The sequence below is a fragment of the Lissotriton helveticus genome, chromosome 3_1, assembly GCF_964261635.1.
Source record: "Lissotriton helveticus chromosome 3_1, aLisHel1.1, whole genome shotgun sequence".
Classification (NCBI taxonomy): Eukaryota; Metazoa; Chordata; class Amphibia; order Caudata; family Salamandridae; genus Lissotriton; species Lissotriton helveticus.
Window position 1 is genome coordinate 1542639320 of NC_136061.1, and position 14925 is coordinate 1542654244.

The following is a 14925-nucleotide window of genomic DNA, read 5'->3' on the forward strand; positions in this document are numbered from 1 at the left end:
GGACTGGTCTTAAAATTGAGTAGCATTAAGGCAGGTGCCCAGTTAACACCCTCCCACCATCTGTATATTGAATACAATGTACATGTGTCCTTAAAATTGTTTGTGATGATAATTTGTGCATAATTTCAGACTTCCTAATTTGGGCTGGTTTTTGGGCTGGAACTGGTCTGATTGGGCTTATTTGGACGGCTTTGGGTTTGGGCCGGGTCTAAAAATCTGGCAACACTGCTTTGAACTGAAGTAAACAGAGTTAGAGACGCCGGGGGAGCTGGGGGGGGGGGGGGGGGGGGGGCTACGCCCTGAATTCTCCCAAGCAAAGAAAACACCACTCCCAGCCCACCCACCCACCCACCCCCATCCCAAGTGCCGGCCGCTCCCTCCATCTTCCACACGTTATCCAGGGCTGGGGATTAAAGCAGCGTCCGGGACATAGACCGAGCGGCTCTTAGCGCCTCAAATAGCGCATCCCGCCGGAGCACCGCAGAGCGCATCCATGGGGAGCAGGGCGACCCCCGGGCTCCTGCTGCTGGCCGCCATTGCCTGCAGTGGTAAGTGGGGTGGTGGTAAGGCTTGGATCCACGCACTGCATGCGGAGGGGTGGGGGGCTCTCTCCGCATCCCCCGTCACCCTGCAGTGCAGGGGATGGGTGCAACGGGAGAGGGGTGGGGGCATGCCGAGGCTGCTGCGCACACGGGTTTAATGCGGCAGCGCAGGCGGGGGGCAGTGACTGTGCAAAACGCACCGAAAGCATCACACTTTCACGAGGAATGCCGGAGAGAGAAAAAAACTGTTTCTTTTTACATTTCTGGCCTATCGAAATATTCATGCGAGCTTTGGGACTGCCCTGAGAGACCGCGGCTGCACAGCTGCAGGGGTAATTTTTAGATACTTTTCTAAGCGCCATAAATGACAGATGTCACCCATACCACATTTAATAGCTTGCCAGCCAGGGACCGAAGGCTGAGTTTTGAACCCGGGTCCCCCCGCAGCGCCGCGTTTCATAACTTGCCACTGTTATATGTGTCACACGGTTAGTGCCGCACCATTGCCCCCGGGCTTTGGGGTCCCTGTGTGTGGAGTCCTTGTGTGCACAATGGCCTTCATGTTTGAGCCGCCTGCACACTGCCCCTTGGTTCGGCGTGGCACTGGTGGTGTTCGGCTGCGCCACTGTGCCCTGTCTGTCCCTGTTTATGGACTGCTGGGGGAAGGGGTTTGGGAGTCTGTCACTGCTCTCGGGGTAGAGCGTCGGCACTGCACCACTGCCCTGGTTGTGATTAGGAGGCACGGGGACCTGCGTACTGCACTACTGACCTGCGTGGCAGAATTTCAGTATGGCGTTTCTGTGAGAGGTTAGAGCTGTGGCCCTGCCGCACTGTCCACACTGGAAGAGCAGCAAGTTTGCTCGTCTGTCCTGTGTAGCTCAGCTGTGCCATGGTCCTGTGTGAGAGCTGCACTATCGAGTCCCCTGCCTTGTGTAAAGGAGCTGCACGGTTGCACCACTGTCGTAATGGTACAGCAAGGGGGAGTGGCATTGCTACAACACTGTCCTAATGGTCCAGCAAGGGGGAGCTGCATTGCTACACCACTGTCCTAATGGTCTAGGAAGGGGGAGCAGCATTGTTGCACCACTGTCCTAATGGTACAGGAAGGGGGAGCTGCATTGCTGCACCACTGTCCTAATGGTCCTGGGAGGGGGAGCTGCATTGCTACACCACTGTCCTAATGGTCCAGGAAGGGGGAGCTGCATTGTTGCACCACTGTCCTAATGGTCCTGGAAGGGGGAGCTGCATTGCTACCCCACTGTCCTAATGGTCCTGGAAGGAGGAGCTGCATTGTTGCACCACTGTCCTAATGGTCCAGGAAGAGGGAGCTGCATTGTTGCACCACTGTCCTAATGGCCCTGGAAGGGGGAGCTGCATTGCTGCACCACTGTCCCAATGTTCCAGGAAGGGGGAGCTGCATTGCTGCACCACTGTCCTAATGGTCCTGGAAGGGGGAGCTGCATTGTTGCACCACTGTCCTAATGGTCCTGGAAGGGGGAGCTGCATTGTTGCACCACTGTCCTAATGGTCCTGGAAGGGGGAGCTGCATTGTTGCACCACTGTCCTAATGTTCCAGGAAGAGGGAGCTGCATTGCTACACCACTGTCCTAATGGCCCTGGAAGGGGGAGCTGCATTGCTGCACCACTGTCCTAATGGTCCTGGAAGGGGGAGCTGCATTGCTGCAACACTGTCCTAATGGTCCTGGAAGGGGGAGCTGCATTGTTGCACAACTGTCCTAATGGTCCTGGAAGGGGGAGCTGCATTGCTGCACCACTGTCCTAATGGTCCTGGAAGGGGGAGCTGCATTGCTGCACCACTGTCCTAATGGTCCTGGAAGGGGGAGCTGCATTGCTGCACCACTGTCCTAATGGTCCTGGAAGGGGGAGCTGCATTGCTGCACCACTGTCCTAATGGTCCTAGAAGGGGGAGCTGCATTGTTGCACCACTGTCCTAATGGTCCTGGAAGGGGGAGCTGCATTGCTGCACCACTGTCCTAATGGTCCTGGGAGGGGGAGCTGCATTGCTGCACCACTGCCCTAATGGTCCTGGAAGGGGGAGCTGCATTTTTGCACCACTGTCCTAATGGTCCTGGAAGGGGGAGCTGCATTGCTGCACCACTGTCCTAATGCTCCAGGAAGGGGGAGCTGCATTGCTGCAACACTGTCCTAATGGTCCTGGAAGGGGGAGCTGCATTCCTGCACCACTGTCCTAATGGTCCTGGAAGGGGGAGCTGCATTGTTGCACCACTGTCCTAATGCTCCAGGAAGGGGGAGCTGCCACGTTGCCTAACAGCTGTTTGTTGGTGATGATGAATGCACCACGGCACTTTGTGTGGAGGGGTGCACATGTTCACCACTGCACTCTGCGTGAAGCAGCGCCTCTACCTCTACCTCTCTCTCTCTGGAGAAGCGTGGCTCAGTGGTTAGAGGCGGCAGACCCGGAAGCTGAGATCAGCCGTGGACCAGGGTTCGATTCCCCACCTCGGCGGGTCTCGGGCTCAAAATTCCACGGACTCGACAACTCTCGCTCCGGTGCCTACTCGACTCACAGGATCACACTCTGCGACTCTGGGCAATAGCTTGCTTAATCTCCACTACGGCCCCTCGCAGCGGGATGCCTGGCTTTCACCTTGTGAATACCCTGCTGGGGTATCTCACAGGGGAATACCAGGACGGGTTCCCTAAGCAAGCGCCTTGAGACCCCTGGGTGATTAGTGCGCTATATAAATCGAAATACATTTACATTTACATTTACCGCACTCTCGTGTTTGGCTGTGAAGGGAGAGCGGACGCTGCACTGCTGGACGTCGCCCTGTGTTGGGGAGATGCGGGGCCTCCGCAGCACGTGCAGGAGGGGTACTGATGCGCTTGACGGGCGTGGCAGAAGGAGTTGCACCAGTGTGCCAGCGCCCTGAGAGGGGCAGGACCGGGGCGGCACTATTTCATCGCCGCTGTGGCACTGGGAGCAAGGGCCACACGTGAACAGCAGCTTTTTCGTCTGTCGGGCAGACGTGGAGACTGCCCCAGAGAATGTGGCCCCGCCCCTTCCGCCGAGCACTTGTACTACGCACCACTATCCTGAAGGAGGCGCTGCGCTATCGCACCGCTGCTCTGAGCATTGCGGGTTTTTCATCCTATAGCTGCTATATTAAGTGACAGTTCCAGGCGGTGGCGTAACGAACCTTGAGCCCCACCCCCTGCAAGGTACATGGAGGGGCAGCGCTCCGAGCTTAACCAGGAGATCCCAGGGCAGGGTACTGTGCCGAGGAGGCCCCTGGAGCACCCCTCCTCCCCTGCACTGCGGGATCCTATGCTACTCTACGCCACTGGTTCTGGACTGTGTCAATCTACCATAGAACCAATCACAGAGCCAGCAGTTTAACAGGGAGAGCAGAGAGGGGGCCAAGGGTCTGGCTTGGCTCTAAGATCCATAATAACAGTGACACATCAACATACATTGCCTGCAAATCATGTGAAAATAGAGCAAAGACTCTTCACAATTCAAAACAGAACATTTATTTAACGTGGGAAGCGTGAGTGTATCTAACTTTGAGTGAAATTTGGAGCTGGATCTTTATAAACATATATTTAGAAATATTCATACACACCCCATTGCACCACGACGACATCACTAGTGAACTAAGAGTGCACCCTATATGTGGCCTTCCTTTTTATTAGTTCTCGTGGCGATTAACCGTGCGTAAGCGCGGTCTCGCCAGAGACCTTTTGTCAGCGACACAACTTTCCAGGAGACAGGAGCTGGCCACGCGCATCCCAAAATCGGCGATTGGAGCGGGCCGCGCACGAACCCGCACGCTGTGGCCATCTCCTGTCTCCTGGAAAGCTCCTCCCCCTGCACGCATGCACACATACAGAGACACACACACAAGCGCACATACACGCACACACACATACAGAGACCCCCCTGCCGCCGCACACACAGAGACACACATACACCAGCGCACCTACACACACGCACGCACACACACATACAGAGACCCCCGGCCCCACCCCGCCCCTCCGCCGCATACATACACACACACACACACACAAGCGCACCCCCCTCCCCCCTACAACTAAGCCCCACTTACCGCCATTCTGGCATTCTGCAGCCTCCGCGGGGCTCTACCTCGGCATGGTAGCCCCGCTCTCAGGCACTCCGTGGGCGCGTGCGCGGGCTTCCGAAGACGGAAGTCCCGCCACACGCGCTGTACACCGAGAATAATATCCGGACAATGCTAAAGTTTAGTGGACACCCCACAAGTGACACAGCAGAGAGGGGGCGCGTCAGGGAGGTGGCTTCAGGAGAAACCCAGGGACCGAGAGTAAAATATTCAACTGGAGGGAAAGGGGCGAGGAGGGAGGGGGCAGCTGAAGCAGGGGGCAGGGCGAGGAGCATTGCTGGGCATTAAACAGGGCCTCGGGGACATGCACCGCTCGTCTTTTTAATATGGCGGTTTCGTTTTTTTGTGTAAAAGAAATTGGACACAATAGGTCGTCCACGTAGTCCTTCTTTCGTTTTGATGCCTGAAACGGTCATTGGAAAGGGCGGGAGGTTAGGCGGGGTTTAGGTGACGTCACATGCTAGGCCTCTTGCCGGAAGCGGCAGACAGCACACTTTGGTCTGCAGTGATGGCAGAAACGTACCTGGTGTGGAGTTTCGAGGAGCTAACCCAGACAGCCTGTCGGCCCCGCGCAGCACATTGAGGAGCGGAGGCTGTAGCAATGGAGGGAGTGTTGCGCCTCCAGAGGCTTATACTGGGCTGCCTGCTGATCCTGTTGTGGGTGAGTGCTGCTAATGATCCAGAGCGAGTGTCTTGGTTGCGTGGGGCAGTGATAGCTTGGTTCCCTGGGCTCAAGTGACTGTCCGGTAAAGTAGCTACTATGGACGCAATATGACTGAGAATTTTACTACTGTCTTCCTCTTTCCAAATATTTATTTTTGTGTCCTGATGTATTAAGGCAGTCTTTTTGTATTGACCATTGACTGATACATTTTCTGCACAAGCACTGCGCAGTGCCAGGTCCTCCCTGGACCAAAATACAAGCAACCCAGGACTGAAATGACTGCATCTGTCATTTAAGGCACCCGGCCCAGCAACTATAGCCTAAACCTAAGATAATCTTTGAAGGGAACACAATATATTGTGTATATTGTCCTGCAGTTTAAGCAAATTATTGCCCAGGAGGACTATATACATGTATCCGATGTGCACAAGGTAATTCGATGTATTCCCTATTATTGCCCAGTTTAATGCCAACAACCAGTTGTTTTGTTCTAGGCTGAATAAACCTCTCATAAAAAAATTATACACTCTAGAAATTATGGGCCATATTTACTAGAAAGTGACGCAGTGTGGCGCTGTAAGCCATCTTGCTTCGCCAAACTGCATCATTAGGAAAGTGAAGGGATGCATTGTATTTACAGCAATACGATGCATCCCTGTGTTTTCCTCTGTGATGTTACACAATTGACTGCCTAGCGCCAATGCAGGCACCCCTGCACTATAGTGCAAGGGTGCCTGCGTTGCAGGGATGATTGTTTTTTTGCAGGAAGGGACTTCTTCCTGCAAAAAAAACCAATCAATGGAGTGGTTTTCCTTCTTCTATGTGTGTTGCAGAATGCAGCAGCTATGGAAAGAGCAAAAAACGAGGAGAAATAAAGATATTTCTCCTCGTTGCGCCACTGGGGAGACTTTAGAATGAGATGCATTCCCAGGTTTACGAACCTTGTAAATCTGGAAATGCGCCAGAATCCATGGAAGTTGCGTAGGAACACCCACAGTAAAACCCATGGAACGCCCTTTTCACGCAGAGTAATGCATGAAAGGAGACCATATTACAAGGCCATGAAAAGCCATGCAGGGAGGCTTTGTGTGGCCTTGTAAATATGGCTCGCCATTGTGCGCCACCGGAGCATCAAAAAAAGTGACCATCTGGTGGCACAGGGGCCTTGTAAATATCAGTCCTTTAAAACCTACACTGTTTAAACCTGTTGTACAACACAGACTGAGCAAAGGAAAATCATTCATTGGGACCTCTTGTGTGCTTGCTTAAAGGACTCTGGTGCCAGCAGGACCAGCAAAGTCTGGGGATGCATATGGCCGTCGGCTTGCACATCATCAATTCAGAAACACCTCTATAATATGTCTCCAGGGAGGGCCTACAACACGTCTCCAGGGCCTTGCTCAGATATGGACTTTGAGAGCCAGGTATATCTGTTATAGGAGCACCTGGAAATGCTTTTTTTTAAACCATACTTTATTGATTTTATCGATGCCCAATACTTTTTATATCCACTATTGCTTGAGGCATACAGTTAACCCCGTGGGGTACAAAACAGTTATGCTTCTCCGTGGGTATGTTTACAAAAGTAGTAAAGTCCATGAGCGGATGTGGAATTGCATATACTAGTACACACTCAATGTATTATGACATATTCATACATATTAAAAAATATCATACTCCGCTAAACCACCCCTTCCCTCCCACCCTCCCACCCTCCTGGCTCACCCCTATCTACGCCCAGGGGAGTACAAGATCCAGCTCTATCAAGATGCTATATTCATGCTAAGTTATTTGGAATTTGTGCACTTTCCTATGACTGGCGGTGTTTACTAAGCATAAAGTCACTACCTACAGTACAGATTACGGGGTGTACTAGCACCCTCCTTTGTGTTATAATGTTAGGAATTCTGTGGCTTTAAATGTTTCCAACATCAAGTCCCATTCCATGGAAATAGGTGTTTTCTGTAAGCCACTGTATTCTTCCCTACTTATAACTGCACTATCTGCCCTTCCCCATCTGATCACCTCTTTGTGCCAACTTTGTGCTGTAGGAGCAAAGGCTGATTTCCATATCATAGTGATTAATCGCATTGTGATGAGTAAGGCCAAGTCTGCAAATCTGAGCTATACCTTCTGTGTTTTAGGGCAATGCTGCAATCCCAATATACATCGTTCTGATACGTCCCAGTTAGCAGTCCCTGTCGCAGTTCCTATTACACTTGTGACATTGGCCCAGAAGCCAGACAGGCGTGGGCATGCCCCGTCATGTATATAAGGTGGGCATCGTATGTGTGACATCTTGGTCAGTGTTTCTGTGCAGCTGGGTACATTTAGTTTAGCAGGTGTGGTGTGAGGTAGGCCCTATGCAGTATGTACTGTATAAATATGCATTTAGAGTTAAGGGACACCCTCTTGAGGTATTCCAGAAGAGAGTCCCATTCCTTATCTGATAGTTCCCTGCCAATATCTCTACTCCACCTTTCCCTAAGTGCCATGAGGGGGGTTGCTGCATGTGATCGGATGCCTTTATTAAGCCATCTAATCAGATGGCGACCATTGCCCATTAGTTACAGAGTATGAACTAGTTTGTGTGCAGAAGGCTCCTTGTTATCGGGTGGCCAATGTTTCTTAATATATTTAGATATTCTTGCATGCAAAATGAAAAGGGATCGTGGAACTCCCTGTTCGCGAGTGAAGTTTTCATGATTCAGCAGCATATCATCCACAAACAGCATCCCTACCGTACTCACTCCTTCCCTTTCCCATTTATATAGGCTTTGCTTGGTTACTAATCTTGTATGTGTGGGAATCCCTAGCAGTGGGGTATTGGGAGCATATGGGAGCTGCTGGTTGTATATTGTAATGCTCTTCTCCAGTAAATTAGACCTATCCTACATAACACGGGGGCTGCAGGCGGTATCTTGCTTTGGGGCAGTAGTAAGGCATGGCGAGCGCCTGGGGGCCAAGGTTTGTGGCGTATACCCCAGTTCATGTAAGTTGCGGCCCTGTAAGCCACTACGCAAGCCATTGCAGCTGGATCACAAAGCAGTATGCCCGGAAATCTGGTGTATCCATGCCCCCTCTGTCCATTCCCAACTGCAGCTTTGGCAGTCCCACCCTCTTAAGGCCCTTCCACATTATCAAGTCCAATAAGAGTGTGTTCAGGGTTTTGATAAAACTAGTCGGGATCACAATTGGAAGGTTGGTGAAATAATAAAGTCATCGCAGGAGCATGACCATTTTGGAGATGGCTATTCTGCTCGTCACCGAAATGGGCAGTGATATCCAAAATGCTATGTGGGTTTGAAGTGCATTGACTGTCCTCAGAAGGTTACCATCTGGTAATTCTTGTGGCGCCCTGTATATTTGGATGCCTAAATATTTAAAGGTGATTGGTGTAACCAGAAAAGTAAGGAGCCCAAATTGGATAGGTTCTGGGTGTATCTTTGGGTGAAATAGGACTGCATAGGACTTGGCCTCACTTATGGTATGTCCCGAAATGTGTTTAAACCGCTTAAATATGCGTGGTATGGGCTCGAGATTGTCTTTTAAGTTGTGAATGTAAATGATAATGTCGTCAGAGTATAATGATAGTGTATGCGTAGTGTTACCAATGAAAAGGCCTGTTCCTGCTGCCTCTTTCCGAAGTTCTATTGCTAGGGGTTCAAGCGCTAGCACAAATAGGAGTGGTGATAGCGGGCTGCCTTGACATGTGCCTCTGCCCACTGGGTAGGGATGTGATACATACACACCTGAACGGGCTCTCGCTGTGGGTAACATATAAAGCAATTTAACCCATCACACATTTGCAGGAGGAAAACCAAACTTCCTGATTGTTATCAACATGTATTTCCAACTGAGGGTATCAAAGGCTTGGCGCAGGTCTATGGAGATGCAACCGGCTCCTAAAAGGTTCATAGGAGTGGCATCCAGGACGTGATAAAGATGCCTGATATTAAGGGATGTGTGTGTATAAGTTGTGACAGGAAAGGAAGTAGTCGGCAGGCTAATATCTTACTTAGGATTTTATATTCAGTATTTGATAGCGATAGCAGCCGGTATCCTGAGATGTCTGTAGGATCTCTGCCGAGCTTGGGAAGTGAGGTAACCAAGGCTTGTATTGTGGTGGGTTAGAGGCTTTCAGGTTCTAGAGCTGGGTGGGTTAGACGCTCTAAATTAGGGACTAATTTGTCCGAGAAACCCAGATGTTTTGTTGCGTGGGAGTTCCCGCATAGCTTCCTTGATCTCGGTTTTGGAGATTGGGCCTGCTAAATCTTTTTAATCCACCTGGGACAGTTGGGGACAATTAAGATCACACAGAAAGGTTTCTATTGTTTCCTCACCTATCCCTTCGCGGGGCCTCATACAGTGTTTTGTAGTATTCGCGGAAGGCTAAGTTTATCTCCATAAGCATGTTCACTGTTGTGCCACTAGGTGTGGTAACATCATGCATTGAGGTGGAGGGGGGTGGTGCATCGTTAAATTCGAGCTAGGAGAGTGCCTGACTTGTCCGCTTCTGCGTGCCGCAGTTGTCTGTAGGATTGATAATCTATTATGCATAGCCGTTCTAGTATATCTGCGTGTGTTATGCTTGCTTCTTGCAGAGATGCTGCTTTAGTGGGATTGATGACTGTTTCCTGCTCTAATTTATTCCGCTTCCTTTCTACCTCTTTCAAGTCTTAGTGAACCATGTGTCGGGCCCCTACTATTGCGCTGCTAGCTGTACCCCTCACTACAGTCTTGAATGCTTCCCATTCGGTTTGTCGCGAGGACGCCGTATCGGCATTTTCAGCAAAATAATTGGTGATGTTTGAGGCCATAGAAACACTGCATCTTCTAGCATCTGCAGCAGCAACTTCCAGGAGGGGACTGGTGTAGGGATCCTCCCTCAAGACAGTGACCTCTAACGGGTTATCCCTAACTTGAAATGCTTAATATGAATAAAGTGTACCCTGCTCAGAATTGGGCTAAACCTATTCTGAGTAGCCCTCACTGCAGGGAAAGTTTCACATATATTTAAATTCTTTTTGTAAACTTAAATGTTGGAACAAGTGAATTTATTAATATCTGTCATAAGTCTCAAAGCATCTACCGAATCGCTCCAGATTTAACTGTAATCAACGAAAACAGAATATTTTAAAACATCTATATTGCAAAAACAAAGCATACATATCTACAATAAAGTAAATGTAGTGGTAAGACAGTTATTGAACACACGAAGGCACCAAAAAATGAAATTTTTAATGAATGGAGAAGGGTCCTGTTCCTTTCTGAGGCAGAGGCGAAATGGCCCTTGGAACCAAGTAGTCCAAAGGGGGAGGCAACCGATTCTTTCGGAAAGCAGCAGTGAATGAGAAATTTCCTAGTTACCACAAAGGAAAGTTTCAATTCTATTAAGGAGGCGGAGGCGAGGATTTTGCTAGTCCTTTCTCCATTTTATTGGACAGCAAGTTAGTAGTAAAAGAAAAAACATCACATCCAGGACTACCCAAACCAACATGGCAGCGGTAGGCCTGGTAACGTAACAACCAATCAGAGTCCAACAGTTCGTATATATGGAATCCCAGCTGTTAGTCCTTCCTCTTTCGTGGGAGCTGCCGCAGGGAAGAAGTCATCCATCCACTAGTCCGTTTTTTGATCGGAGCCTAGGGAAGAGAACCAAATAATAATATCTCGTCCAGAACAATGTCGAAGAATTCAAGAACATTGCAATGGAGTAGAAGAACGAAATGCAGATATAACTTAATCAACATTGCACAGCGTAACAATGAAAAACATTAAAGCTCAGAAAAAAGGTATACTCCCTTAGACGAAGTAACAATCATATTCCAGTTACGGGAGGGCAGGCTCGATAAAGCCTGGGTGGGAAAATCCTCGCCTCCGCCTCCTTAATAGAATTGAAACTTTCCTTTGTGGTAACTAGGAAATTTCTCATTCTATGTCAGGGAGCGGAGGCGAGGATTTTGCTTGTTTAAAGCCTACTCACCACCAACGAAGCAGCTTCATGGATTGGTTTAAAGTAGAACTTTTTGAAAGTCGAATCTGAGGACCAATCCGCAGCATTCATGATATCTTCCAAACGTCCACCTACCTGAATAGCCTTGGAAGCCATTGCACCTCTGGTGGAATGAGCCCCAAAGTCAGTGATGCTAATCCCAGCTTCAGACATTATCCACCTGACCCATCTGGCAATGGTGGGAGAGGAAACGGCCTTGAAAGGCTTCTTAATCGCTATAAGTAATTGTCTTTCGCCCGGAGGGCGGAGCTCAAGAGTAACATCCTCATATGTCTTAAGGCAACGAACCACACAGAGTTTCGGCGAATCTGGGAAAGCCGGGTAAGTTACTGACCTGGTATTACATTTAGTTCTTCTGGAAACAGTAAAAGTAACCCCTTCTGGGGTAAAAACCCTGGCTGACACGTCCAGAGCACGAACATCTGAAGCACGTTTACATGATATCAAGCAGAGGAGAATCGCTAATTTGGCCGAAAGCTCCTTGCGGGAAAGGTATTGATTATCCTGCCAGGACTTTAGAAAATTCAAAACCACATTAACGTCCCACAAACCTGAATAACGAGGTTCTGGAGGACGCGAAAGGCGAATACCTTTAAGGAGTTTACAAACCCAAGGGTGCTCACCAACCGGAGAGCCATCAACGAGGGCATGCCCAGCAGAAATTGCCGACCTGAAGGAGTTAATGGTGCTATACGCCAGTTTCTGCTTGAAAAGATCAGCGAGGAAGTTAATCACATCTGTGACAGAGGAGCCCATGGGATCCAGGTGTTTTCCCACACACCAACGAACCCATCTGTTCCATGCCGATCTATACCGCTTAGTGGTGTTAGGAGCCCAAGCTCCTCGAATGAGGAGCTCAGCGTCTCTCGAAAGCGAGTCACAAGACCAACGTCCCCTGAAATCCTCCATGCCATGAGACGTAGATGGCCCTGGAGAACCAGCGGATGTGGGTGACCCAATGGATCCGTCAGGATGTGGTCGAACGACGGAAGCCGAAGAGGCTTGTCCCAGGATAGTTCCAAAAGAGAAGGGAACCAGCATTGAGCTTTCCAGATTGGCGTGATCAGAATCAGAGAAGCTCTCTGCCTGCGGACTTGAGCCGCCACCCTTTGAATGAAAAGGAAGGGGGGAAACGCGTAAGCTGGAAACAGGGACCAGTCCTGTAGAAAGGCATCCACTGCTTCCGCCCCCGGATCCGGTTTCCAGCTGTAGAAACGGGGAAGCTGGGCGTTCCATCTGGACGCAAATAAGTCCATTACTGGAAGACCCCAAAGGTCCGAAATTCTCTGAAATACTGAAGGATCCAGTCTCCAGTCGCTGGCATCCCGGAAATTCCTGGATTGCCAATCCGCAACAGTGTTCAGATCGCCTGGGAGATACTCCGCCGTGACAGAGATCTGGCGAAGAAGGCAATAGTTCCAAAAGTCCTTCGCAAGGTCCGCTAGAACCTTGGAGTGCGTGCCTCCCAACCGATTGATGTACCTGACCGCAGTCGTGTTGTCCATCCGAAGAAGCACACAGCACGAAACCTTGGTCGAGGTGAAGGAGCGGATGGCGAACGAGCCCGCAAGGAGCTCCAGACAGTTGATATGGAGGTGAAGTTCCTCCTCTGTCCATCTGCCGCCCACCGAGAGGGAGCCGCAACGGGCACCCCAACCCTGGCGACTGGCGTCCGACTCGATCACCAGATCCGGACGGGAACCAAAAATCGCCTTCCCGTTCCAGGCATCCATGTGATCCAACCACCAAAGGAGTTCCGATCGGGCTTCCAGATTCAAGGAAATCAGTTCCGAGTAAGTAAGACCCTTGCGGAGGTGAAATGCCTTCAGCCTCTGAAGAGCCCTGTAATGAAGAGGGCCTGGAAAAATGGCCTGGATCGATGAAGAGAGTAGGCCCACAATCCTGGCCAGTTGGCGGAGGGATACTCGATCCCGCCGAAGAACCTTGCGAATCTCCTTCTTGATCTTGGAGATCTTTTCGGAAGGGAGATGAAGAGTCGCATCCGTAGTTATGATCAGAAAGCCAAGGAAAGTCATTTCCTGTCGGGGAAAGAGGTCCGACTTCTGGGCATTGATGATGAATCCCAGAGACTGAAGGAGGGTTATAGTAACCTGAAGATGGTGAAGAAGGAGGTCCTTGGACTGACACATTAAAAGAATGTCGTCCAGGTAAACAATCATACGAATCCCTAGGGTCCGGAGATGTTCTACCACCGGACGCAGGAGTTTGGTAAAGCACCAAGGTGCTGAGGAAAGACCAAAGGGAAGCGTAAGAAATTCGTAAACCTGGTTCTTCCACATAAACTGGAGGAATCGACGATGAGGAGGAAAGATTGGAACCGAAAGATAAGCATCTTTCAGGTCCAAGCGAACCAGCCAATCGTTCTGTAACAAAAGGTCCCTCAGAAGATGGATGCCCTCCATCTTGAAGTGTCTGTAAACCAACCACTCGTTGAAGGAGCGAAGGTTGATTACTGGTCTGAACCCTTTGCCTTTCTTTTCCACCAGGAAGATGTTGCTGAGGAAACCGTTTGGGTGAAGCGCCGAGGGGATAATGGCGCCTTTTTGTAACATCGCCTGAACCTCCAAATCGACAAGTTCTTGGTCTGAGACAGAAAACACTAGAGGACGAGGACGAGAAAGCTGAACAGGGGAACCGTAGAATTCGATGTGAAACCCCTGAACCGTCTCCAGCACCCAAGGATCTGAAGTTATTGACGCCCAGGCCTGGGGAAACAACGCTAACCTTCCCCCCATTTGAACCAGAGAGATGATGCGAAATCTTACCATTAAATCCTCTGGAGTTGGACTGGAATCCACCACGTCCTTTGCCTTGGCCTCTGCCACCTCTGGAGGGGTAAAAGGTACCCTGTCGTCCATCATTCCAGCCGTTATTTCGTTTGAACTGGCCTCTATTGGGGCCTTGCTGGACCTGACGGCCGGAAGAGCGACCCCTGCCTCTGCCGGCCCCGCCAAAAACCTTTCTGGGGAAGAATTTTTTCATCGAAGCCTGAGCCTTGTCCAGAGCCGAAAAGGTTGCCACAAACTTCCCCAACTCCTTAACAAAGGGGTCCCCAAACAAAGCACCCTGTGCAATAGGGCCTGCCTCCGAAGACGACAACTCCCCTAATTTCGGATCAATCTTAAGCAGTAAGGAACGTCGCCGTTCTGCAGAGAGCGCGCAATTGGCATTGCCAAGGAGGCACATTGCCCGTTGCGACCAACCAGCAACGTCATCAACAGACATCGGTAAGCCCGACTCCTTAGAGCGTTGGGCTGTTTCAATAATTTTAGTGAGAGGGCCCACCACATCTAGGAGTTTATCCTGACAGGCCTTCCATGACCTATCAATACCCTTTTTAGGGTCTTTGATATATTTGGCGAAGAAGGTACACAACTTGGGATCTATCTCAGGGGTGCAAGCTACTCTAAAGGGAAGGGAAGGGCGAGGGCACTCAGAGCGCAGACGGAGTCGGACATCCTGAGGTAAAGGTTGTCGAAGCTTAGCTGCGACATAATCAGCAGTAGACTGCTCAGGAAACCACTCCGATGACCTAGGTCTTACAATCGTAGATGGGTC

The 14925-nt window shown here is 50.3% G+C and overlaps 1 protein-coding gene across 1 annotated transcript in view; it reads left to right on the top strand.

Moving 5' to 3' along the window:
- The first annotated feature begins 347 nt into the window (after positions 1 to 347).
- Positions 348 to 14925, top strand: part of LOC144823606 (sodium channel regulatory subunit beta-2-like) — a 167273-nt gene continuing 152695 nt past the window's right edge. Inside the window, exon 1 of the mRNA XM_078682260.1 lies at positions 348 to 548. Within this exon, the coding sequence (XP_078538386.1) occupies positions 494 to 548 (55 nt within the window). The 5' untranslated portion in view covers positions 348 to 493. The remainder of the gene's footprint in view (positions 549 to 14925) is intronic.